The sequence below is a fragment of the Meles meles genome, chromosome 4 (assembly GCF_922984935.1).
Source record: "Meles meles chromosome 4, mMelMel3.1 paternal haplotype, whole genome shotgun sequence".
Lineage (NCBI taxonomy): Eukaryota > Metazoa > Chordata > Mammalia > Carnivora > Mustelidae > Meles > Meles meles.
In genome coordinates, this window is record NC_060069.1 from 103,623,580 (window position 1) to 103,651,505 (window position 27,926).

Consider the following 27,926-nt stretch of genomic DNA (forward strand, 5'->3'; position numbering starts at 1 on the left):
TAGACACTTTTTAAAAAATGTACATTTATTTTTATCCAGAATCAAATTCTGTATTCAAATTGTAATGGTCTCTTCTTTCAGAGTGACTGGTTGGTTGGTTGGTTGGTTGGTTGTCTTCTTACTGGGAGGGATTTCCTTCCACTTGCTTTGATGAGGATTCTTTTTTTATTTTAACAAGTTCCAGAGTTCTTGGCTCTTAAAGAAAGAGAGAGAGAGAGATGGAAACAGATCTATGAATTATTTATTTCCTGAAACCTTCCTGTTTTCCTATCACCACCCTCTAACAAGGTGCTAGGAAAGAGCTTTTATTTAAGGATCCATGGGCCTGTAAATCCGAGGGCTGTAAATTATGAGCTTTCCAGACAAACATAATCAAAGGATTAAATGATTCATGGGCAGCCACACAGGATACATAAAAGAAAATCAACTTACAGACATAGTATAATGACATTAAGAAGATCAAATTAAGAAAATCAAGGAGATGGACACTGGGGAGGGTATGTGCTATGGTGAGTGCTGTGAATTGTGTAAGACTGATGATTCATAGAACTGTGCCCTTGAAATAAGTTATACATTATATGATATATATATATATATATATATATATATATATATATATAAAAGAAAATCAAGGAGAAAAGTCTAAAAAACTTCAACAATGAAGAGAGACACACAAAGGACAGAGGATCAGAGTGACATTAAATGTCATAAGGTGGTGCCTGGTGCAAGAAAGCAAGGAGTTAATTTTCATATTGAAGAAAAATAACTTTGAATTCCACATCGTCTTTTATAAACACTGCTTCATGGTCACCTGGGTGGCTCAGTGGGTTAAAGCCTCTGCCTTCGGCTCAGGTCATGAACCCAGGGCCCTGGGATAGAGCCACACATCGGGCTCTCTGCTCCACAGGGATCCTGTTTCCTCCTCTCTCTCTGCCTGCCTCTCTGCCTACTTGTGATCTCTGTCTGTCAAATAAATAAATAAAAATCTTAAAAAAAAAAAACACTGCTTCATAGGTATATATTTTTTTTCTTCTCAAACAGTTTAATAGCAAATAAACAAAGGAAGGTACCACACTTGGCAGATACAAAATGACTTTTTGTCCATGTGTCTGTGCAATTAAAACAGATTTAGGTTCCCCATTGGGACAAAAGGAAAAACACACAAAAAAGGAAGGAGATTCCTTTTAAACACATACTCCCTTGCTCCAAACTTGTAATAATTTTTTTTCTTTTTTAATCCACTACGCTGTGTTAGTTTTTTATTGGTACAAACGTTGTATTTAACACTAAGGGTTTTGTACAGTTTTTTGCCTTTTCTACTAGAAAACAATGTAAAGTGATTTCACAATGTGAAGAGAAAAAAAATTGCCACTATGACCAAACGCAGTCTGTTCTGCAGCAACAACGGGATTCAATCAACTCAAAAGTCATGATTCAGCCCTAGAAATGCTTTTCCTTTACCTTGTTTGAGCTTTTCCTTTCTTTCCTGTTTTGATTTGCAAAAGAAAATGTCTTTTTTGTGTGAACTTGTGTTGTACTATGTAGAAAATTATGGATTTTACTTTAATGGTTTAAAAAAAAAAAAAAAGGCAAGAAGAGCCTTTGTTGCTTTTCTGACCTGATCATAGGTATATTTTTTTAGACTTTTTTCATCAAAGGTATCATTTGTAGAGGAGCACGCAAATATCACAAGCATCCAACTTCAAGTGTCATAGTGTAAACCTACTCACAAAGCCAGAAGCACATCAAAAACCGCACATTCCCAGCTCTCCAGAGCTTGTCACTACCACCCCCCAACTCTCACTAACTTACATTTAACCTCCTAGACTAGGCTTGCCTGCTGGTACACACCCTATAAATGACATCAGAGACTCAGACTGCTCTGTGGGGAGCCTGCTTCGCTCTCTGCCTCTGCCTACCACTCTGCCTGCTTGTGCTCTCTCTCTCTTTCTCTCTCTCTGACAAATAAATAAATAAAATCTTTTTTTTTAAAAAAAGAGGTTTTTTTTTCTAGAAGTTAATTGAACAAACCTATGGCCAAAAATTACTAAGAAAATTGGGGTACCTGGAGGGCTCAGTCTGTGACGTGTCTGACTCTTGATTTTGGCTCTGATCATGATCTGAGGGTCGTGAAATTAAGGTCTTCATAGGGCTCTGCACTGGTCATGGAGCCTGCTTAAGCTTTTCTCTCTCCCTCTCCCTCTGACCCTCCCCCGCCTCCAAAAAATTACTAAGAAAATTAGAAAAAAAGGAAACCATATAGAATGAAATATGAGAAGTAGACCTGACATGAAAAATAGAAAAAATAAGACAATGTTATGAACATTCATATAAAATTTGAAAACACAAAAATGGATACAATTCTGAAAATGGCAAGCTGGTCATAAAAATTTAAAGACTGACACTTTAACAACATTAAGTCTTCAAATATATTACTGGGATATTGTTCCATTCGCTGTGTCTTCTCTAATTTCCTTCATTAATTTTTTTAAGTTATTTATTTTTAGTAATCTCTACACCCACCTTGAGCTCAAACCCAGCTGACCCAGCCAGGTGCCCCTCATTAATGCTTCATATCAGTATGCAGTCTTCCACCTCCTTTGTTAGGTTTGTTCTTAAGCATTTTACTTCTTTTGGTATTATTGTAAATGGAATTACTTTTCCAAATTCCTTTTCAGACAGTTCATTGTTAGTGTATAGAAACACAACTGATTTTTGTGGGTTGATTTTATATTCCGCAACTTTACTGAAATAGCTTATTTGTTTTAAAAGTTTTTCATGGAGTCTTTGGGATTGTCTGCATATAAGATCATGGCATCAGCAAACAGGAACAGTTTAGGTCTTCCTTACTGAATTCTATGCCTTTTCCGCCCCCTCCATTAATTACTCTGGCTAAGACCTCCAATATTATGTTAAACAAAAGTAACAAGAGTGAACATTTATGCTGTTTTCCTGATCATTGAGGTCAAGCTTACAGTGTTTTACCATTGAGTGGGTTGTTAGCTATGGGTTTTTCATACATGACATTTATTATGATGAGATACTTTCCTTCTTTCTATACCTAGTTTCTTCAAAGTTTTTATCATAAAAGTGTTTAGAATTTTTTCAAATCCTTTTTCTTCATGTGTTGAGATCATCATGTGATTTTTAGTCTTTATCCTGGTTAATAGGGTGTAGCATGTTCATTAATTTTCAGATATTGAATTATCCTTGCATCCCAGGGATAAATCCTATTGGACATCCTGTATGAGCCTTTTAATATGCTGTTGGATTCAGTCTGCCAGTATTTTGTTGAAGATTTCTACATCTATATTTTTCAGAATATTGGCTGGAAGTTGTTTTTCTTGTGACATCTTTGGCTGTGATGTCAAGGTAGTGAAGGGCTTCAAAAAATTAGTCTGGAAGTCTTCACCCCCTTCCATTTTTCTGAAGGAGTTTGAGAAGCATTGGCATTAATTCTTGTTTAAATGTTTGGTGGAATTCAGTGGTGAAGCTATACAGTCCTCGCCTTTTCTCTGTTCAAAGCTTTTTGATTTCTGATTTACTCTCCGTACTAGTTATAGGTCTATTCAGACTTTCTACTTTATGACTTAATCATGGGAGGTTAGATGTTTTAGGAATTTATCCATTTCTTCTAGGTTACCCAGGTTGTTAGTGTGTAATTTTTCATAATAGGGTCTTACTACCCTTTTTATTTGTAGGACATCAGTCTTCTTTCATTTCTGATTTTATTTATTTGAGTCTTCACTCTTTTTCTTAGTTTAGCTGATGGTTTATCAATTTTATCTTTTCAAAAAACCAACCTTCCGTTTTGTTAATTTTTTCTACTATTTTTCTTTTTTCCTAATTCATGTATTTCTGCTCAAATATTTGTTACTTCCTTTTGCTAACTTTGAGATCAGTTTTTTCTTCTTTTTCTAGCTCCTTAAGGAATAGAGTTGGGTTTCTTATGCAATCCCTATCAAAATTCCCAGAGGATTTTTTGACAGAAATTTTAAAAGACACACAATTCTATAATTCACATGGGACACAAAAAACCATGAATAGTTAAATCAATCTTGAGAAAGAAGGATGAAGCTGGAGGCATCATGCTTCCTGATTTCAGAATATAGTGCAAAGGGGCACCTGAGTGGTTAGGTGGGTTAAAGCCTCTGCCTTCAGCTCAGGTCATGATCCCAGGCTCTCTGCTCAGCAGGGAGCCTGCTTCCCTTCCTTTCTCTCCGCCTGCCTCTCCACCTACTTGTAATCTCTGTCTGTCAAATAAATAAATAAAATCTTAAAAAAAAAAAGAATATAGTGCAAAGCTACAATAAACAAAACAGTGCAGAACTGGTATAATGACAGACATATGGACCTTGAGAATAGATTAGAGAATTCAGGAATAAATCCACACATTTGTGGTCAACCGCTTTTTACAAGGGAGTCAAGAACACACAATGGAGATAGGATCATCTCTTGAATAAATGATGTTGGGAAAACTAAATATCCACATTCAAAAGCATGAAAGTGGGCCCTTCCTTTACAACGTCAGAAAAATCAACTCAAAATAGATTAAAGACTTAAATGTAAAACCTGAAACCATAAAACTCCTAGAAAACATGGAGAAAGGTTTCATGAGGGTGATTTGGCAATGATGTCTGTACAAAAGTACAGACAACAAAAACGCAAATAGACAAATGGGACGATAATGAAGCTAAAAAGTTACTGCATGGCAAAGGAAACAACAGACTGAAAGGGCAGCTATAGAATGGGTGGAAATGCTTTCAGGAGTCCTTAGAAAACAGAAAATTCATTACAAGAATGCAAATATTGGTTTCTCACTGTTATTAATGCATCTAAGACTGTAACCTATTTGCACATTTTTGATCCATGAAACAGGAAATGATTACTCAGATACACCGGCAAATAGTTCCAGGGTAGGCAACAGCTTTTGGTGACTTTCAGGGTTCATTCTCCACATGAATCTTAAAGGTCTTGACTCAAGCCCGAAGTGTTTGTGGTCCTCCAGTCCCTTGCAGACGGTTTATTGCCCTGAGCCTCTGCATCTTACTTCTCTCAACTTGGAGTTACATCATTTGGCCTAATGAGTTTCTAAAATAAGTTTTCATTTTATTTAGGGCATGTTTCCAGGTATGTTTTTAAATTAATCAGTGTGAGTGATAAAAGATAACTTGACCTTTGGAAAAAAGTTTCCAAACCATCCACCTGATAAGAGGTTAATCTCCAAGGGGAACCCTCCTACACTGCTGGTGCAGCCAGTCTGGAAAACAGAATGGAGTTTCCTCAAAATGTTGAAAGTAGAGCTACCCTATGGCCCAGCAATCACACTACTGGGTATTTACCCCAAAGATACAAATGTAGTGATCTGAAGGGGCACATGCACCCCAATGTTTATAGCAGCAATGTCCACAATAGCCAAACTATGGAAAGAGTTCATATGTCTATCAACAGATGACTGGATAAAGAAGATGTGGTGTATATCTAAAATGGAATACTATGCAGTCATCAAAAAAAGAAACCTTGCCATTTGCAACAACATGGATGGAACTAGAGGGTATTATGCTAAGCAAAATAATTATCATATGATCTCACTGATATATGGAACTTAAGAAACAAGACAGAGGATCATAGGGGAAGAAAAGAAAAAAAAATGAAACAAGATGAAACCAGAGAGAGAGAGACAAACCATAAGAGACTCTTAATCTGGGGTGCCTGGGTGGCTCAGTGGGTTAAAGCCTCTGCCTTCGGCTCAGGTCATGATCTCAGGGTCTTGGGATCGAGCCCCACATCGGGCTCTCTGCTCAGCGGGGAGCCTGCTTCCTCCTCTCTCTCTGCTTGCCTCTCTGACTACTTGTGATCTCTGTCTGTCAAATAAATAAATAAAATCTTTAAAAAAAAAGAGAGACTCTTAATCTCAGGAAACAAACTGAGGGTTGCAGGAGGGAAGAGAGAGTGGAGGGATGGGGTAACTGGGTGATAGACATTGGGAAGGGCATGTGATGTAATGAGCACTGGGTATTATATAAGACTGATGAATCACAGACCTGTGCCCCTGAAACAAATAATACATTAAATGTTAATTAATTGAATTTAAAAAATTTTTTAAAAGGCTAGTTAGCGGCAGAATTAAGACTCAGTCGGGGGTGAGAGGGGTGGAGAAAGGTTAATCTCCAAAGCATATAAAGAACTCCTGAAATTCAACAGCAAGAAAACTGATAATCAACTAAAAAATAGGCTAAAGATTTGAACAGATACTTCTCCAAAGAAGATATAAATGGCTAACAGGTATGTGAAGAAGTACTCAATGTCATTAATCATCAAGGAAATGCAAATCAATACTACAATGAGATATTACCTGACACATGCCAGGGTGGCTGTTATTAAGAAAACAGGACAGGGGAGTGGGGGACGATTTCATAATAGGAGGATTCTGAGTTCACATCCTCCCGCTGACACACCCAGGCAACAACTACATGTGAAGCCGCTCACTCTGAAAACAACTCGAGATTGGTAGAATAGACTTTTCACAGATAAAGACATAAACAGAAGTCCCATTGAAAAGGGTAGGAAGGGGAGAGATGCAGCATGAACCAAACTTCCAGCAGGGTGACCTGTAAGCAGTAGGGATATCCCAGGTGCAGAGGTCCTCCTAGAGGACCAAGGGGATCAAGACCCACATCAAGTACCCGGGCTCTGATATGGGGAAGAGAGGATGAAACCTCATAATGATGTGGGAAACAAGGGCAAAAGAAATGCAGCTTAAATTAAAATTGTCTTATAGCTTGCAGCTCACTGATAGATACCTGAAACATGCAAAACGTGACCTTCCTCAAGGAGATCCTGGTGGCCTTAGAGATTAAATGTTTATTTTATTTTATTTTATTTATTTTATAATTAACATATCGTATTATTTGTGTCAGGGGTACAGGTCTGTGATATCATCAGTCTTACACAACACCCACCATAACACATACCTTCCCCAATGTCCATTCCCCAGCCACCCCTTCTCGCCACCCCCCTCCCCTCCAGCAACCCTCAGGTTTTGTTTTCTAAAATTAAGAGTCTCATGGTTTGCCTCCCTCTCTGGTTTAGTCTTGTTTCATTTTTTCCTCTCTTCCCCTATGATCCTCTACCTTGTTTCTTAAATTCTGCGTATCAGTGAGATCATGTTTAAAAGTAACCTTATCTTGGCAGCAGCAGGCCCTTCAAGGTCCTGAAAGACTTGCTTCCAGATTCCTTGGAGACTTGTGCTATCCCTAACTCCCATGAATTGAAAAGTATTCAATCATGGGGGGTTAGGGGGATAGGAGAAGAATAAATGAAACAAGATGGAATTGGGAGGGAGACAAACCATAAATGACTCTTAATCTCACAAAACAAACTGGGGGTTGTTGGGGGGAGGTGGGGTTAGGAGAGGGGGAGGGGGTTATGGACATTGGGGAGGGTATGTGCTATCGTGAGTGCTGTGAAGTGTGTAAACCTGGCGATTCACAGACCTGTACCCCTGGGGATAAAAATACATTACATGTTTATAAAAAAAAAAAAATTGGAAGGGGAGGCTAACCATAAGAGACTATGGACTCTGAAAAACAACCTGAGGGTTTTGAAGGATCAGGGGTGGGAGGTTGGGGGAACAGGTGGTGGGTAATAGGGAGGGCATGTATTGCATGGAGCACTGGGTGTTGTGCAAAAACAATGAATGCTGTTATGCTGAAAAAATAAATAAATTTTAAAAAAATGTATAAAGATTAGAAAGAAAGAAGCAAAAATGTCATTGAGTGCACAAGAGATGATTATCTAAATGGAAAATTTTTAGATAAACAGAGAAACTATTAAGTAATGAAGAGTTTACCAAAGTTTCCAAATACAAGTTAACCTAAAAAATCCAGAGCTGTTCCTAAATCACTAATAACCAGTTAGGAAATTTCGCTAAAAACTTAAAATATCATTCATCATAGTGAACAAATTAAAAGTACCAAGGAATTAATCTAGCAAACACAAAATCTACAGAGAGAAAATTTTAAAACTTTCCTAAAAGGCATTCAGAAAGACTTGAATAAATGGATAGCATATTTATGGGTGAACTAAATTATATTGTACAGATAACAATGCTCTCTAAATTAAATTAATCTGTCAATTCAATGTAAGACTAATCAAAATTCCAGCTATATTTTTTAAATGAAATAAACTTATTTCATGATGTGCATGTGTGTGTATGTATCCCTGAATGGATACATCTTTAAAAAACACAAAAAGGGATCTCTCCCTACCACATTTTAACATAACATAAGACCATAATAAAAAACTATACGCAATCATGAAGAAACAAAAAAATTAAACCATGGAACAAAACTCTCTACTTGAGAGAGCTAAGAACAAAGCTCATCAATAAGGAAAAGGACAGATTGTATATATCCGATGTTGGGAAACCTGGCTCATTATATGATGAAAATTAACAATATATGTCATTCCTACATTATGTGCAAAGGTTAAAATGCTTAAATATGAAATTGAAAAATACGAAGCTAATAAATGCAATTATTTCTGTGAACTTACACAAATGATGACTTCTTAAATAGGTCCCTAAACTCAAACTGTTAGGTGAAAAATTGATGGGTTTAACAACATCAAAGCTTAAAGATTTCTGTTCTTTCAATGATATAACTGAGAAATTTAGTAGATTGGTACCAAATAAGGAGAAGTAATCACTGCTTAGTACATAAAAAATCTCGAATATTCTGCAAATACAGACAACCAACCAGAAATTACATGAATATATAGATAAGAACCTCACAGAAGGGGAAACCTGAATGGGAAAGAAGTACACAAAGACATGCTCATATTTATTAATACTCAGGAAAAAAAAACCCAAAAACAAAATCAAAGCAGTCATTCAACTGGCGGTGTTGGTTGGAAGGGTCCTGAATTAGGGGATGAATAGAAATATTGTTCTTCAATTATCATATGCTCTCCCTGATATGAGGAATTTGAGAGGCAAAGTGGTGGGTTTGGTGGGTAGAGAAGGGAAAAAATGAAACAAGATGAGATCGGGAGGGAGACAAACTACAAGAGACTCTTAATTTCACAAAACAAACTGAGGGTTGCCGGGGGTTGGAGGGGTAGGGAGAAGGTGGTTGGGTTATGGACATTGGGGAGGGTATGTGCCATGGTGAGTGCTGGGAAGTGTGTAAGCCTGACAATTCACAGACTTGTACCCCTGGGGCTAATAATATATTAGATGTTAATTTTTTTAAAAAGGGGGGAAAAAAAGAAAAGAAATATTGTCTTTAATATTAATACAATTTTACATGAACCCACTAGTTCATGAAACAGGATTATATAAACAAATCTGTTTCCATTTATTTTTTTATTTTTATTTTTTTAAAGATTTATTTTTTTGACAGATAGAGATTACAAGTAGGCAGAGAGGCAGGCAGAGAGAGAGAGAGAGAGGAGGAAGCAGGCTCCCAGCCAAGCAGAGAGCCCGATGCGGGGCTCGATCCCAGGACCCTGGGATCATGACCTGAGCCGAATGCAGAGGCTTTAACCCGCTGAGCCACCCAGGCGCCCCTCCATTTATTTTTAAAATGATAATTACTTCTACCAAATGGATGATTTAATATGGAAAGTTAAGTCTTAAATTTGAATTATGCACAATGACAGCAAAAGTCACATACCTACCAATTACCTGTGTGCAGGAAGAACCTGGTTGATTAAAGATTCCACATCAGGCTGTCTCAGCTGGGGTGTGGTTTCAAGAGCATTCTCTGACCTATAGGTAGGATGACATTGATAAATCCGTAAGATGAAGACAGCCCAAACACTCCCCCTAATGGCAATAGATTGCAAGAGTATTCTGTGAATTAAAATTGGGAGATTCAGATCTCTTTAGAGATGAACAAAATATGTTTTCAGTGTTTAATTCAGCATAAAAATACTCCATTAACAGAATTTGAAGGTTATTTCTATCCTATAATAGTAAGAGTCATAACTTATGATTTGTCCTGTTGAAGAACATACCCAATACCAACTACACTCCCAAATGTGTACCTCTCATCTGCTCTGTAAATTCCAGGTTCGTATATAATTGACATACTCTCTTGGATGTCAAATAAGCATTTAAAAATTAACATGTTCAAAATAGAACTCTTGATCCTCCCTAAAAATTTGTTCTCCCTCTAATTTTTCCCCATTTATAAAAGGTTTCTTCAATCTTTGTTGAAATGTTTAGAATCATCAAGATAATTTCTCCCTTTTCCCCTTTGCCCACATCTATCCAGGTGCAAATCTTGTCATCCTAAACCTCTCCCTAATTCCTCAGTTCCAAGGGCTACCACCCTAGTCCAGATCACTATTGATTCCCAACTTGACTATGGCAATCACCTCTTTAAAAACCTTCTTTCATTCATTCTGGAGCTCTAAGAGACTTTGTCCACGTTCCAGTGACAGAGATCTTTTTATAGGGTCAATCAGATCCTTCTACCCCCTTGTTTTAAATCCTTCAATAGTTTGGTGTTGTAAGTAGCAAAAATCCCAAATGCCTTTCAAGGTCTAAGGGCCTTAGCTGTTCTAAACCCCATCTCTATTTCTAAATCATTGCTCTATGAACACTTACCTCATTTTGTCCTGGGACACACCAAGCTCATTCCCACCTTGGTACCTACAATAACTCCTCCCTTTTTGTCTGGAATACTCTTCTATGAGAATGTCACTCACAACTCTTTTCCTATCCAGGTCCCAATTTTAACGTCAACTCCTCAGAGCAACCACTCAGTATAAACTAGTCCCATAGTCTCTTTTAATTACAGCATTCTGCCTTATTTTCTAAATAGTGTATATCACCAGCCAGTGTTCTCTTGCTTCCTTTTAACTTTTCATTGACTACCTCTCCCTATTGAGACATACGCTTCTAAAATTTTTGTTTTATTTGTGTCTCTATTGCCCTCACTGAGAATAATGCATAGCAGTTCAGGCATTCAAGAAGTATCTGTTGAATAATAAATAGATACTTTATTACATTAGTCCTATAAAGTAAGACTACTTTCATCTTACTGTGGCTTTGTGAGGTAGATTTATCTCATGCTTCCAATCTCAGCCTTCTTCCCCACTCAGTGGATCCCCTCCCACGAGCTGTCTGAAATTCATATTTTCTCTCCTTCAAAATCTGTTCTAAAGAAAGAATCTTAGGCTCAATTCACCAGAAATGACTAACAGCCTACCTTGATAACAATCCCAAGTACGGTATCATGTGAACAAGAATAAACTCTTGACTGCCGGAATTACTAAGTAAATAGAAAAGAGTTTTACATCATCATTCTTTCCATGATAACTTTTGCCAAAGCCCTTGAAATGTCCTTTCTTCATATTTAAAACTAGTCCCTATTTTACCTATCTTCCCTGACATGGACAGGTAGAATGCAACTTACTTTTTCTTTCTCCAAACAAGATAGATAACAATCAACAAAATACATAACAGAAGTATGGGTAGGCCAACTATACGCAACCAAGTATAAGGAGAATGAGAAGTACCTGAAAGACACAAACCAGAAACATGTTCTTTGTGACTATATTTTCCATACATTATACTGCCATTTTGGCACTTTAAATCTGCCAATGACCTTTTGATTTGCCATTGTTTTGTTGACATTCAAATTGATACTATGAGATTATTGGCCATATTCAATTTTATAAAAGAATATGCTAATGTGTATTCAAATTGAAGACAGACAATATTTAATACCATTTGATGACACTCAAGAATAAGCAAAAAAGACAAAACCACCCAAATATTCAACAAAAGAAAATGTTTAAGAAAAATATAATGTAGTCACATTGAAATAGTATTCAATTACTAAAATGGAACTTTCAAAAAATCTGCAAAAGCCTCAGAAAATAAATTTTTAATGAGAATAATAAATTTTTAATGAGAATAATTTTTTTTCCATTTTATTTATTTTTTCAGCGTAACAGTATTCATTCTTTTTGCACAACACCCAGTGCTCCATGCAAAACGTGCCCTCCCCATTACCCACCACCTGTTCCCCCAAACTCCCACCCCTGACCCTTCAAAACCCTCAGGTTGTTTTTCAGAGTCCATAGTCTCTTATGGTTCGCAAATGAGAATAATTTTAATGAGAATAATTATTTAAGATTAATGTGTTAAGTGATGTGATAAGCATCTTATAAGGGTGATTTCCATGAACTGAGTACAGTTATTAGGTATAGATGGGGAAATGAAGGCTCTGAGACGTTAAGAAAATTGTCCAAAATAGATAGTGATTAAGTGGCAAAATTGGGAAGCAATTCTGTTCTGTCTGATTCTAGAGCCTGCAGTCTTATGAAAAAAAATTACGAAATTTTAAATAGCAACACTTCATGATAGCTATTTTGACCATGGTGTTCCTAAATTGTATTCCAAGCCACTTCTTTCTATGTAGCCTTCTGAATGTAATTTATAAATTACATTTTCTATTTTAACTAAGTTTAACCAAAGGTCATCACGATTATCATGATTTTTAAAATATAAGACTATTTAAAAATGTATCTTATATATATATAATATATATAATATACATATTAAAATGTAAGAGTAAGAATTCTTAGCTAATTCTTAGATATAAAAATGAACCTATACACTATGTGATGGACCCCAAGGAAATTTGTACTTACATTAAATGGCATGAATTATTGTACATTTTGTATTCTTAGGTCTGCTTCTGGTATATTTTGGGGTCCTTTTTTCTGATGGAGATAATTTTTCTGTTCATTGTTACCTCTTATTTCTATTTAATTTGCTGCTTTCAATTTTTCATTACCTTTGAAGAGAAATTCTTGCTACTAATTACTTCTTCCCTGATACTATTAGGAAAATCCATGTGAGAAATTTTGTGTGATTTATTTTTGACTCTTCAGACATCACTTTGTTTCGGTTTTTAGTTTTAACTATTTTTTTTTATACTTAGCTCATTCAAAATGGGCGAAGGAGGCTGAATGGGCCTAGAATATGAACAGAGCCCTGAAGTAAGCAATAATAAACCATGGGAATAAAGTCTCCATAGAAGAACTTAATAGAATCAGGGGTTTATATCCCTAAAATTTGTTACAAAGCTAAGCAAGGAGGAATTCTCTTCTAATAAGTTACTCCTTTACAGACAATTGAAGCTCAGTGAGAAGTGAAATTAATACAATAATCCAGCTAATAGATTGATGGGAGGTACATGTGCTATTGAATGGACATATTTCAATCTCATGATTTGGGGAAACTTTCAGGAAAAAAGGAGCTGATTAAACTCAGTTTCGAGAAATACACGTAACAAAATATTTACCTCTACTCCTTCCTAAGATTTCCTTAAAATTATAGTAACAAAAATAAAATGCTTAAATGAAAAACAACACAGAAGAGTGATCTTCATTGGCAAGGGATTTCAACAAATTTACAAAAGGCGTAAAGTGGATAGAGGAATGGCTTACGAAGGTGTAGGATGAGAGAAGCTACAGGCTCGTGTGTGCAAAAAGCAGTTTACATCTGGCAGAGACAGCCCTGCAGAACCTGGAGAGCGTTTGTACTCAGGTGGCAAAAGAAGGAGGGGTGGATCACAGAATGAAACTTAGAGTCGAAAGTACCCATTTATGTATCTGAAATCAGAATTCTGGAGATGCAGGTGTGCTTAATGTGCAGCCAAAAAAAAAAAAAAAAAAGAGAGAGAGAGAGAGAGAGAGTAAAGAAGAAGGGGCAGTTAAGTAATTTAACGAACATACCGGAAATAAACACAGTACAGGGTCAGAGGCCCAGAGTACAGCCCTCCATACTCTGGCTTCTGGAGTCTCCTGGCTAACTATAGAAAGCAGCAGCCTGCTTTCTGCAAACAAAAGTCGTTCTTTACAAGATACAATTAGCTAAATAAAGATTCTATAACCCTCCAGTCAGGGCTCACTAGACTTTGAATAAAACCTGTAATCAAAGTGCGAAAGACTGAGTAAAAGAAACGCAAAATTAAAATGATGGGGAGCACCTGACTGGCTCACTCAGTAGAACATGTAGACACTTAATCTCAGGATTGTGAGTTCAAGTCCCACATTAGGCACAGATCCTACTTCAAATTTAAAAAAATAAATAAATAAATATGGTAGTGGGTCTGGGGGAGATTGAAAGAGTAATGTAAAAAACAGAAGATATTACAATACTTCTAAATTATTATTCCCAGGCAGATTGACAAGATATTATTTTCATACAGCAGGAAAAATTGGATATGAAAAAATAAATCAATTATAAAATTAATCTTAAGTTGTAAAAGCAATTCAAAAATATAAACCTGATTGTCAAAAGAAGGAAAAATTGAATTAAAGTGTTCAAAGATAATTTTTTTAAATCTCCCTGGTACTATGAAGAAAACAAAAAGAGACATATTTTTTAAAAGAAGAAAATAAAGTTCAATTGAAATGTTTAATGTCCACTTAATTGAGGTTTATAAAAAGAGAATAAGTTAAGTGAATAGGTGGAAAATTCTCAAAGAAATAAGAAAATATTCAGAGTTGAAGGATTTGAGTCTCCAAATTGTGTGAGCTGATTAAATGTCAATAACATTAAAGTATTAAAAATAAGATAAAATACCCTAAAAATAGCACGTGTCAGAACTCTAGATAAAGAGAAGATACTGTATTATAAGAGAGAAGATACAATAATATTTACTGTTATGATTATCTGATTGACCTTTGACTTCTCAGCAGTAACAATGGGTGATCAAAGATAATGGAGAAGTACTCTGTAAGATCCGAGGGCAGAAAGCTGGTTAAACTAAATTTATGTAACAAGCAACCTATCAATCACATGAAACAGTAGTCATTTTTTTGTGCTTTATTTAGGTTAGTCCACAGGTTGTTTAATTCACAGACTAATGAGATATCCTAGGTTTAAATGAGGTTATGGTTAACCCATCTGGACTATGTACTAAGCTACTTATTCCAATATTCCCATAGCTGTTTATGCAGAAAAACTGTTAAACTTCCAAAAGATATGATGTCTCCCTCCTTCATTCAAACTTTATGATTCAGTGTCATTGATGACTAGTGATGCTTTTTGGTTCTTGGTTGATTATAACAAATTATGGAGAAATCCTCACCATTTTCCTGAGTCTACACATTTTTCAAAAGTGATGAAAAATATTAACCCACAGACTCAAGAAGCTTAAGAAAATACAAGCAAGATAAATACAAAGAATGTGACACCAAAACACTAACAATAAAACTAACCTAAAATAAATACAAGGAAAAAGTCTTAAAAGCAGCCAGGGTGAAGAGGAGATACATTCCTTTCAAAGGACAACCCATAAAACTGACATATACATTTTCAAAGGAAATAATGAAAGTCAGAAGCTAGTAAAATACCATCGTCAAAGTGATGAAAAAAATAACTATCAAAACTGAAATTTAAAAATCCTAAAAAATGTACCTCAAAAGTTAAACATTTTATGACCAAAAATATTAAAAGAATTGGCCATCTATACATCTTCACTGAGGAAAAAACTAGAGAGAATTCTTTAGGCAGAAGATAAATAAAACTTTGAACATAGACAAAGAAATAAAAAACAATAGAAAGGATAAATCTAAAAGAATATTACTATGAATAACAGGAAAAAAATAATATATTTTGGCATTTAAATATATATAAAGAATTAAAATGAATAAGACATACACCCGAAACTTATATAATATCGTGTGTCAACTATATTCAAACAAACAAAAATTTAAATAAATGAATAAGTTAAATGAAATGCACAAAATGACAACACCAAGAGTGGAAATTCGTATAAGCTTATTGTATTACCTGAAAAATAATAATAAAAAAAATTACATTAGGCTCTAATAAGTTAAGAGATGTAAGTTGCAGTCTCCAAGTGAACCACTTAAACTACATGGAACAGGGGCACCTGGGTGGCTCAGTGGGTTAATCCTCTGCCTTTGGCTCAGGTCATGATCCCAGGGTCCTGGGATCGAGCCCCACATCGGGCTTCCTGCTCAGCAGGGAACCTGCTTCCCCCTCTCTCTCTGCCTGCCTCTCTGCCTGCTTGTGACCTCTCTCTCTCTCTCTCTGTGTCAAATAAATTAAAAAAAAAAACAAAACTACATGGAACATATAGTTAACAAATTAATGGAGGAGGTAAATGAAACAAAAATAAATAACCCAAAAAAATTCAGGAAGAGAGAGAAAGGGACATGAAACAGGTCAAGTAATAGAAAACAAGAGTAAGATGGTATATGAAAACTCCAATATACCAGTATTTACACTAAATATATAGAGAAAAAATGCTTCAGTGTCAACAGATTAGGCGAAATATAAAAACACAATTATTTAAATTCTATAGGAAATTATATAAATGCAGAAACATAAATATATTTAAATTATTTCTTAAATTTTTAAGGAAAACCATACTTTAACTATGGCTTTGAAACAAAGGGTACAATTGACAGAGCTTGGCTGGAAGACAGGCAAGGAAAATTGGCAGCTAAGAGACTTCCTATTTTGGATGACACAAAAATAAATTTTACCACACTGTTGAAGGTTGTAGACGTAATCACCAAAAGAACTATATTGGGAAGAAAAGAACTATATTGGGAGGAGGAAAAGTTGAAGAGGGTGTAAGTGAACCTGGTCTTCACTGACTGTGGCAGAAATTCAATGGAAAGCAGTTAAGGTAGATCAATTAAAAATTTGCCATTTAAGAACAGTGACCCTTGGAGGCAGAACTAGGGTAGAGAAAGTTTTCATTACTTCGTTCATTTAAGCATGCACATGTATCACAATGACTTAACATTTCTAAAAACAGATAATTACACATGCACTTCTGATATGAATTTTTAAAACATTTCCCCTTGTTGATTATTACTTCTACTTACATTCCTGTTTGACTGACAAAGGAACAATCTTCTCTTCATTCCTTAGAGGATGATCCATGCGCACAGTCAGATATTGGAGGCCTAGGGACCTCACAGTCTCCAAGGAGATGTTGCACATTTTAGTGATAGTCACTGTGCCATTTGGATTCTGAGCAAGGTATTCCTCAGGTGGATTAATCAAGACTTGTGATGGGAAAAGAGATATTTGAGGAACAGGTTTTCCCACAGCTGAGTAAATAAATCTAAGAAAATCTTCAGAGTCAAGATTGGACTGGAGTTCAGTTTTTAATCCAGATAGAGCTGAGACAAAAAAGGAGACAGAAAATTAAATATAAAAAAAATCTTAAAGATAGACTTCCCCAAATATTTATACGATGACAAAATGTTGAAACATGTCCCTTTCAGACACCTCTCCTCATATTTTGCAAAACCTCACAATTCCATCCCTTGCACCTACCATCCTCCAATTGAAGAGAAATGCTTCCTATCTCCGCTTTCATTCAACCTTTAAATTACCTTATATAAACCTCAATACTTTAAATTTACAGCAAAATAATGAGGAGACACTCTGATACTATCACTATTCTTTCAACATTTTGTTAATTCTTATTGTCTGTCTTCTTTCCTCTTCCATTTTCTCCACTCTTTTTCTTTTCCTCTCTTTCCCAGTGAAAATTCTTTTTTTTTAAAGGATTATTTATTTTTTATATTTTGACACAGAGAGAGAGATCATAAGTAGGCAGAGAGTCAGGCAGAGAGGGAGAAGCAGGCTCCCTGCTGAGCAGAGAGCCCATGCAGGGCTGAGATCATGACCTGCGCAGAAGGTAGAGGCTTAACCCACTAAGCCACCAGGCACCACCACCCCCAACCAGTGAAAATTCTGATGCCATCCACGAACTTTATCTACCAGATTAAAATCAGTGCAGTGTAAAAAGTTAGATGCGAGGTCAGAAAACCTAAATGTTATGCCTGGTCCTGTACTGTGTGAAAATGGGAAAATCATATAACTATCATTGGTTTCCTTTTTTTTCCTTCTGTATAACAAAAGCATGGGTGGCCTCTATTATAATCTTTCCTTCTCTAACATTCTCTCTGGACCTTAACCTTGAAAGACCACATCCCCAAAATTTTGACTCTACACAAAACATTTACATACCTATAATGGTAAGGCAGATTTGTCCCCCATGGCTGCCATGTGGGAATACATTAAATAGACATTTGTAGCAAGCCTCATCTTCAAATGTTACTTCACGGATAGTTATGAACGAGGAATTGGGTTCGATGACCTCACAGTGCAGTCGATCTGTGTACGGCGGAAGAATCTTTTCTCCATATACACTGCTATATGTGCCAATATTTTGTGGCAAAGAATCTTGAATCTTCTGCCAGGTAATTTGCACAATATCTGCTGGAGTTGTTAAATTGCAGAAGATGGTCACATTTTCTCCAAATACAGCTGTTTCATTTTTTTTGTAATTTATTCTGTGTGGGGAACCTGAAAATAAAACTGAGTATGAATTAGGAGAAATGTTCTTTCATACTACCTTGGACTTACCCCTATCATAGCACTTATCTTTCTGTTTTATAATTATCTTTTTATATCTGTATCTTTCCCACTAGAAAATGAACTTTCTTATCTTCTTCACCCCTGATAAGTGGTTTCTAAAAGTGTCTCTGGCCATATACTACCTATATACTACCTAATCAATAAATATTTATTGAGTACAAAAATTGAAACATAAATTGACCACCACAAGTAATGGTAATTTTGATGAATTTCTGGAGGTTGAATATGAATTAGCTTGAGGGTAATACACTCCTCAGGACTCCAATCTTAGAGAGGACCTAAAATTCTATCAGTTTCGCCAGCATGAACCCCTCCAGGTTCTTACAGTGAAGAGCCAGGAAAAATCACCTCATATCTTTGGCAAAGGAAGGGGGAAGTAACCACATTGAAATAAGCCCAGGCCATTTTCTATTTAAAGGAAAAAACCCTATTCTCCAGGGGAAAGACTTTACAGGATCCTTATCTTACACAGGTAGAAGGACAAGGACTGTACTCTGGTTCCCTTTAACTTTCCTATCTTACCTAAGGTGGGGAAGGAGGAGGAAAAAAGTAAGAAAACTTGTGATGGCCACAGCCAAGGATCAGAGGCCCAACAAAAGAGTGAAATTTAAAATACTTCCCTCCCCAACTCTTCATCATCACATCAGTAGAGATCTAATACACGACAATGGATCCCAGCTGATATGGTTGCAAGTCTCAGACTTTTATTAACAAGGAGATCTTAGAAAAATTCAAAATCAGCAGAAGAGACAGAAACAAACAAACAAAAAAAAGTACATGAATTTGAAACCCTTAATGCATAGACTTATTTAAAGAGTAAACACAACCCAACTCCTTGCCAGATTAACATAAAACCCATGCTAAAGCTCCACTTACTTTGGTTCTTTTTTTTTTTTTTTTTAAGATTTTATTTATTTATTTGTCAGAGAGAGAGAAAGAGAGAGAGTGCACAAGCAGGCCCAGTGGCAGGCAGAGGCAGAGTGAGAAGCAGGCTCCCTGCTGAGCAAGGATTCCAGGATCTTGGGATCATGACCTGAACCAAAGGCAGTGGCTTAACTGACTGAGCCACCCAGGCATCCCCTTACCTTGGATCTTATTATCTGACATATCATGTCTGGATTTCAACAAAAAAATTATGTAAGTCATGCTAAAAGCCATAAATAAAAACAATCTGAAGAGATAAAACAAGTGTCCAAGCCAGATTGAAATATATTACAGATTTTGAAATTATCAGATGGAATTAAAATCAGCTAAGTATAGACTCTCATGGAAAAGTTGACACGTGCAAGAATGCATGGATAATGTAAACATAAATATTGACACTTTAAAAAGAATTAAAAAGAAAATGCTAAAGATATTACAAGAAAATAAAACTATAGACCAATATCTCTTTTGAACATAAATACAAAAGTCCTAAACAAAATATTAGCAGATTGAATCCAATAAAGTATTAAAAAAATATGCCCTGTGGTCAAGTGAGATTCATCCCAGGTATGCAAAGCTAGTTCAACATTTGAAAATCAAGTAATGTAATTTATTTAAACCACAGACTAAATCAGAACATATTTAATGATCATATCAATAGATTCAGAAAAGGCATTTGATAAAATCCATGACCAATGCATAATAAAACTTAGTAAACTAGGAAAAGATGGGAACTTCTTTTACTTGACAAAGAATATCTACACAAACTTACACCTAGTAAAACTCGAAACTTCCCCACTAAAGGATAGGAAAAGGCAAGGATGTCCCTTCTTACCACTCCTTCCCAATATCATACTTTAAACCTCTTCCTAATGCAAGAAGGCAAGAAAAGGAAATAAAATGTATGCAAATTGAAAAGGAAGGCATAAAACTGTCTTTGTTCACAGATGATATCTATGCAGATATCTGTGTAGATTATCTATGTAGAAAATCAGAAAGAATCAACAAAAGAAACTCCTAGAACTAATAAGCAATTATAGGGGGCACCTGGGTGGCTCAGTGGGTTAAAGCCTCTGCCTTCAGCTCAGGTCATGATCCCAGGGTCCTGGGATTGAGCCTGCTTCAGGCTCTCTGCTCAGCAGGGAGCCTGCTTCCTCCTCTCTCTGCCTGCCTCTCTGCCTACCTGTGATCTCTGTCTGTCAAATAAATAAATAAAATCTTAAAAAAAAAAAAAAAGAAATTTTAGCAAAGCTGTAATATTACAAGGTGATTATACAAAAGTCAATCACTTTCCTGTATACCAACAATGAACAAGTGGAATTTGAAATTAAAAACACAATACCATTTACATAATAAGCAACCACAAATGAATTACTTAGGTATAAATCTAACAATGCATACAAGGTCTATATAAGGGAAATTATAAAACTGTAATGAACAAATCAAGTAAGAATTAACTAAATGAGGAAAATTCCATGTTCATGGATAGGAAGACCCAATGTTAAAGTTTGTATAGAGAAGTAAGACCCAGAATAATTAACATAACATGAAAGGGGAAGAACAGAGTTGAAGAACTGATACTACTTAACTTCAAAATTTATTCTAAAACTACAGTAATCAATACAGCCCAGAATTGGCAAAAGAGCAGATAAAGAGATCAGTGGAACAGAATGGAGTTCAGATATGGATGCACATACACAATGTTAACTGATCTTTGACAACAGTGCAAAGAAGTTCAATGGAGAAAGGATAGTCTTTTTGACAAAGGATGATGCCGGAACAATTGAGTATCTGATTATTTTCCTAGGGCTGCCATAATAAATTACCACAAACTTCATGGCTTAAACAATTTATTTTCTCACAGATCTAGAGGTCAGAAGTCCTAAATCAAGGTGTTTTGGACTCTTTAACCCAACCCAGGGTGATTTCATCCTGAGATCCTTACCTTAATTTTATGTGGAAAGACCGAATTTCTAAATAAGATCACATTCTGAGATTTTGGATAGATAAGTGGAGGGGGGAGGCAGGAAGGCATACTATTCAACCTACTACAATATCCATATGTTAAAAAAAATTAATACAGACCCCTAACTAACAAAAATTAATTGAACATGGATTATAGACCTAAATAAAAAATGCAAAAGCTCAAAACTTAGAAGAAAATGTAAGACAAAATTTAAGTGGCATTGAGTTTGGTAATGTGTCATTAGGTATAAGACCAGAAGTATGATCCATGAATGAAAAAAATTTGCTAAGTTGGACTTTATTATAATTAAAGACTTTTGCTTTGTGAAAGACAACATAAGGAGAATATAAAGACAAGCCACAGACTGCAAGGAGGTGTTTGTAAAACACATATCTGATAAAGGACTTCGTCATAGGCCATTCAGGCTGCTATAACATGGACTGGGTAGTTTATAAACAACAGAAATTTTTTCTCACAGTTCTGGAGGCTGGACGTCCAAGATCAGGGTGCCAGCATGGTTGGGTAAGGGCTCTTTTCTGGATCATAGAACTCTTATTGTGTCATCATATGGTGTTAAGGAACTAGGAAATTCTGTGGATTTTTTTTTTTTAAATAATCTAATCCCATTCATGAAGGTTCTGCCCTCCTGACCTACTCACTTCCCAAAGGCTCCACCTACTTATACCGTAAACATAGAGGGTAAAAATTTCAGCATATGAATTTTGAGGGGACATAAACATTCAGGCCGTAGCAGACTTGCATACAAAATATACATTAAAAAAAAGAAGAAGAAGAAAGAAATCAAGCAACCTAATTAAAAAAAATGGGAAAAAATCTAAACGAACACCTCACCAAAGAAGATGTATAAATGGCAAATAAGCACATGAAAAGACACATGAAATCTCTTGTTGTTAGAAAATTGCAAATTCAAACAATAATGAGATTCCACAATACGTGTATTAGACTGGGAAGGGGAAAAAAAAAAACAATATTAAGTATTGGTGAGGATGTGGAGTGGCAGGAACTGAATTCATTTCCAATTCATTTCTAATTTCCAATTCATTTCCAATTCAATCCAATTCATTTCCAATAATGCAAAATGGTACAGCTACTTGGCAAGACAGTTTGGCCGTTTCTTACAAAACTAAACATACTCTTACCATGAGATCCAGCAAGTGTACTCTTAGGTATTTGCCCAACTGATCTGAAAACGTATATCCACATAAAAAACTACTTGAACATGTTTATAGCCTCCTATTCATAATCACCAAAAATATAAAGCATCAAGATGACTTCAATAGGTGAATGAGTAAACTATGGTACATCTATACAATAGAATATTATTCAGCCATGAAAAGAAATGAGCTATCAAACTACACACACACACACACACACACACACACACACACACATATACACGCACACCGTGGATAAACCTTAAATGCATATTGCTAAGTGAATGAAAATAAACTAGGAAGCCTACACACTGTGTGATTCCAAGAGCATGTCATCCTGGAAAAGATAAAACTACAGAGATAGTAAAACGATCAGTGGTGACCAGGAGTTTGGAGAAGGGAGAAGAGTTGAATAGGTGAGACACAGGGGATTTTTAGGACAATGAAACTATTCTGTATGATACTATAATGGTTGATATATGATGTTATGCACTTGTCAAAACATATAGAGACTTTTAGCACATAAAGTGAACCTTAATGTATTCAATTAAAAAATTATTTAGGAGACTGGGGATGTCAAGGAGTACAGACCTGAAAGGACTGTCAAGGAGTTTCAGTACCTGAAAATCTAACTGTATTATAAATGTATCTTATATGGATATGAGTTAATAGTATGTACACTTGATACAATGTAATTAAAATGGCCTTTTACCTCTGTGTTCTTCCTCCCCCAAATCCATAACAGGAAGTCTAGTCATGAGAAAAAGATCAGCCACATTCTGATAGAGGATAATTCTACAAAATACTTCACCAGGCCCCTGAAAACAGTCAAGGTCATCAAAAACAAGGAAATTCTGAGGTAACTGTAATAGTTAAGAAGACCCTAAGGAGTCATGATGAATAAATGTAATGTGGTGTCGGGTGGGATCCTTAAACAAAAAGTTAAAAGTCAAGGAATACAAATAAACTGTGGACTTTAGTTATGAAAAATATATCAGATTTAATTTATTAATTATAACAAACATACTATACTAATGTAAAACATTAATAATAGGGAAAATTGGGTGAGAGATATAGGGGAACACTGTACTGTTTTCTCAGTTTTTCTGTAAGCCTAAAATAGTTTTAAAAAATAAAATTTTTAAAGAAATCAATTCTATTTCTATATATCTTCAATAAGCAAATGGGAAAAAATTAAAAATGCCATTTACAATAGCCTCCCTATCTAGGTAAAAAGAAAGAAATACATAGGGAAAAATCCACTGAATGATATATAAGGCCTCTTTACTGAAATATAAAAAATAAGTCTGGGAAAAAAATAAAGTAGACTTACGTAAGTGGAAAGATATATCATATCATAGTTAAGAAAAATATATAAAGATGTCAATTCTTTTCAAGCTGATTTTTAGATTCCATGCAAATCTATTAAAATTTCAAGAAGGTTTTTGTTTTTTTTTAAATTCTGGATTTGACAAGCAGATTCTAAAAAAGTCAAGGCAACAAACTGGAGACTTACTATCCAGATATAAAGCTAAAGTGATACAATGTCATAATTATTCAAAGATAAGGAAATAGATGAAATACAATTAAATAGAGTCAGAAATGGTGGTCATCTGATATATATGACAAATGGAACAGACAGTGCATAGGTATGGGGAAAAAGATTATCTTTCTAATAAATGATGATGTGTAAATTAGGTATCAATTTGGAAAAAATTATATATTGACTCCCATCTAAGACTAGAGAAAAAATTCCATTTCAAATGCTTCAAATAGAATGCCACCTCAAAACTAAAGTATTATAGAACATCTACTTGGCTGGAGTAGCCAACGATTCCTTAAGAAGGGCACACATCAACAGTTATTTGATATGTTATTCCTTTTTTAGGAATATGACATGATAAAAAAATCAGAAGTGAAGATTGGTCTACTTTAATATTTAATAATTGCAGTTTATCAAATGATAATAATGATAAAAAATGATAAATTTTCATAAGTAAAAAGAGAACACATAGAGTAAGAGAAGATGTTTGCAATGCATATATATAACTAAGGACTTGGGTTCTACAAATCAATAAGATGAGGACAGACAACTCAATAGAAAGTTGAACAAAATATATGAATTGCACATCATAAAAGAGAATGACTAAATGACCAATAAACATATTTAAGATGCTCAACTTCTTTAGTCATCAAACATATACAAATTAAAATCCAGACTACACACGCACCAGAATGACTAACATCAAAGACAAACAATACCAAATTTGGTGAAGATATATAGAAAACACAATTCATACACACTCTGATGGGAGTGTAAACTGAAAAACCCTTTGGCCTTATAGTCGATGGTACTGTAGCAGCATTGTTACTTGTACTGGTACTGGTGACAGATGGTAGCTACACTTGTGATGAGCATCGTATAACACAGAATAACTGAATCACCATGTTCTACACATGAAAATAATGTAGGATTGTGTATAAACTATACTTCAGTAAAAAAAAAAAGCTGAACATAGGCATATCCTATGATCAGAAAAAATCTACTCTTAGATATATATCTAATAGAAATGCATATATGTTCTTCAAAACATATGTACAAAATGTTCATAGAAATACTATTTGTAATAGCCAAAACCAAAAAATTATCCAAATGCAAATAACAGAATTGATAAATAAATAATGGTATTTATACAACGGAATATAATAATGAAATTTAATAAACTACTTTCATCTATTTTCTACTTTTACATCTACTTTCAACAATATGGATAAAACTCATCAATATGTTGTTGAGCCAAAGAGACTAAATACAAGTGAATAAATGCTAAATGATTACATTTACAACAGAAAAAAAATGAATTTATGGGGTAAGAAATTTGAATAGTAGCATTCTTAGGAAATCAAAGAAACGGGACATGAATAAGAGTTTAGGATGCTGTTAACATTTTTTTCCTGATCTATAAAAGATATGTTGGTATAATCATGAAAATTAATCAGATTTATGTCTGATTATGTTTGTACACTTTCCTATATGTCTGCCTTACTTAAATGCAAAGGTTAAAAAAAAAAAGCATATACCTCATCTACTTCATATTGTGAACACTTACCTCATATTGTGTTATGTTTTTCATCCACTTCCCTTGGTTATTACATTCAAATTATAAACAAAAATTTTTTTCAAATATTTTTCAAAAATTCATTATGTACACAGCATTGGAGAATATTTAAATACATAGAGCACGCTTGTTGTACAAATAGTATTTCATTAGCGAACAAAAGACCTATGATGATGTCTTAAACTCTGCTAATTTCAAGAAGTATGGTTTTATTTTATTTTTTTTTAAGATTTTATTTATTAATTTTGACAGAGAGAGATCACAAGTAGGCAGAGAGGCAGGCAGAGAGAGTGAGAGGGAAGCAGGCTCCCTTCAGTGCAGAGAGCCCGACGTGGGACTCGATCCCAGGACCCTGAGATCATGACCTGAGCCGAAGGCAGCGGCTTAAACCACTGAGCCACCCAGGCGCCCAAGAAGTATGGTTTTAAAGCAATCGTTTACTTTTCTAAGCCTCAGGTTTTTCACCTGCAAAATGGCCTTAGTGATACTTGACTTACAGGGTATTGTGAGCATTGAAAAGAATGTGTAGATATAATGACAGTTGTAAATCACCAAGACATTTCAGGGACCATGGGTGTGTAGACCCTGCACCCAAAGAAAGATCCACTACAGGTTTCCCTTGCTATCTGAAAATAGCGTGTTCCTGTGCAACCTTTCATAAACCCAAAATGTTTCAAGTGAAGAATATTCCCTGCTTTCTGAAAGTTGCAGTTACATCATTTTGCTTTTACAAAGGACCTACATTAGTACAGGAGTGTAAAGTACACTTTACACTTTTGTAAAAGTGAAAGTCCTCCTCAATTTTTTTTTTTTTGTTAGCAACAACAGGTAGTAATGTAGGTCATTAATAAAAGCAAAATGATGTAATATGAACCTTCAGAAAGTGGGGTATACCTGTAATACCTAATGAAAGTCTAAATGGTGACGAATAAGCTATCGCTATTTCTGTAACAATTTCTAAAATTGTGCTTGCCACATCTCTTTATCATTATTTGTCCACATGCTCATCTCTCCCTAGATTCTGAGTTACCTGATGTCAGAACCAGCCTTCACTATTTTGTATTTTAAATGCTCAAGGAAGTTAAGGAGAAGTAAAACTCAGGCATACTTGTTTCCTCTTCCTGTCATGCTTCTTTTGTCCTCAGCATGTGTCACTCCCATTCAACTTTTGATTAAATTATCTAATAGAATTCAATGCTACTTCTCCCAGGAAAAACTCCTTCACTAGAAGCAATCATGATTTATTTTCTCAACTAAATTCCTACAAAACATTAGTGACTGCCCTTACCATGAACCCAACAGGTTTTAGATGGAATTGAATTACGTGTCTTTATTCAAATAATTTTAAATGACTAGAAAATATCAGGACTTGAATATTTATTACATCTCTAATGTTGCAGGAGTACCTTAGTTTGTAATGATAAGCAAACCCACAAAGGAAACAATGACCAGATTTAACAACATAAAATTGAAAAACCTCTTGGGGACCAAAACAAGTCAAATTCAAACTTAACGCAAATGGGCTGCAAGAAATACTGCAAAATTAATGAACTCACTAATTAGGTACCTAGCTAGTTAACTAGCTAACTGACTTGCAAAAGGGCCCATTTCCTTCCAGCCGGTTTGTGGCCGTTCTAATGTGAGCTACTTGGGCTCACTGCAGAAACAATGCTTATTATCTTTCTTTCATTCTCTGTTTACCAAGTCACTGTGTCAAATATGCTCAACTTATAGTGTTTGCTAGTTACCAAAAACCTGAATAACTACATGATTAACATGCAGACTCAAACATAATGTTCTGCTCCTGTAACTTTACAAAAGTGGAAAGACCACCCTGGTATTTATTTGCCATTGATTTCTGGCCACAATGCATTTGCAAGATAAAGTGAAGAGTTACCTGATCCTTGTACCCAGATGGGAAGCATGAGGAGATGGAGGATGAAATGGAGTGGAAAGCCCATGAAATTTATAAAATCTTCAGTAACACGTGGAATACTTTATTCTCTAGCTGGACTTTAGTTCTGAAATGGCGGTTACCTTTTCAATTTCTCACTGAAGTTACTAATTAACCATTTACGCCAAACACAAAAACCAAAAAGCTCTTTGATCTTGTAGCATTTGTGGACTTCCTTGTCTGTTTAGCCTCCAATTTGCTGGAATCTATGCATGCAATTTTCTTCAACATTATGTGCTTGTAGCTCTGTAGCTGTTGCAGATTCATATACAGATTCTGAAAACTTACCTCCCAACTTACAAGAAAATTTAATTAGCTCTTCTTTTGA

The 27,926-nt window shown here is 35.2% G+C and overlaps 1 protein-coding gene across 3 annotated transcripts; it reads right to left on the bottom strand.

The window, feature by feature from the left end:
- Window positions 1-7: 7 nt before the first annotated feature.
- On the bottom strand, window positions 8-27,677 carry LOC123940325 (OX-2 membrane glycoprotein-like). 3 transcript variants are annotated; one of them, XM_046003014.1, is made up of 6 exons: window positions 27,542-27,677; window positions 18,050-18,388; window positions 16,894-17,193; window positions 11,427-11,529; window positions 9,689-9,772; window positions 8-195 (listed from the first exon to the last, which is right to left on the bottom strand). In XM_046003014.1, the coding sequence occupies exons 1-6, from the start codon at window positions 27,603-27,605 to the stop codon at window positions 171-173; spliced, it is 915 nt and encodes a 304-aa protein (XP_045858970.1). In that variant the 5' UTR covers window positions 27,606-27,677; the 3' UTR covers window positions 8-170. The 3 variants fall into 3 exon arrangements, with proteins under 3 accessions (XP_045858970.1, XP_045858972.1, XP_045858971.1); XM_046003016.1 differs by having other exon boundaries at window positions 9,682-9,772; XM_046003015.1 differs by having other exon boundaries at window positions 9,678-9,772.
- Between the last annotated feature and the right edge of the window lie 249 nt (window positions 27,678-27,926).

Bases quoted from the DNA above. Each gene is read 5' to 3' on its own strand.
- LOC123940325 (XM_046003014.1), bottom strand. From the start codon at position 27,605: ATGGGCTTTCCACTCCATTTCATCCTCCATCTCCTCATGCTTCCCATC. The intron at 17,194-18,049 runs GTATGTAAATGT...TTTTTGTCTCAG, and splicing joins AATCTGCCTTACCATTATAG to CTCTATCTGGATTAAAAACT. The intron at 9,773-11,426 runs GTAAGTTGCATT...TCCTACCTATAG, and splicing joins CTTGTTTGGAGAAAGAAAAA to GTCAGAGAATGCTCTTGAAA.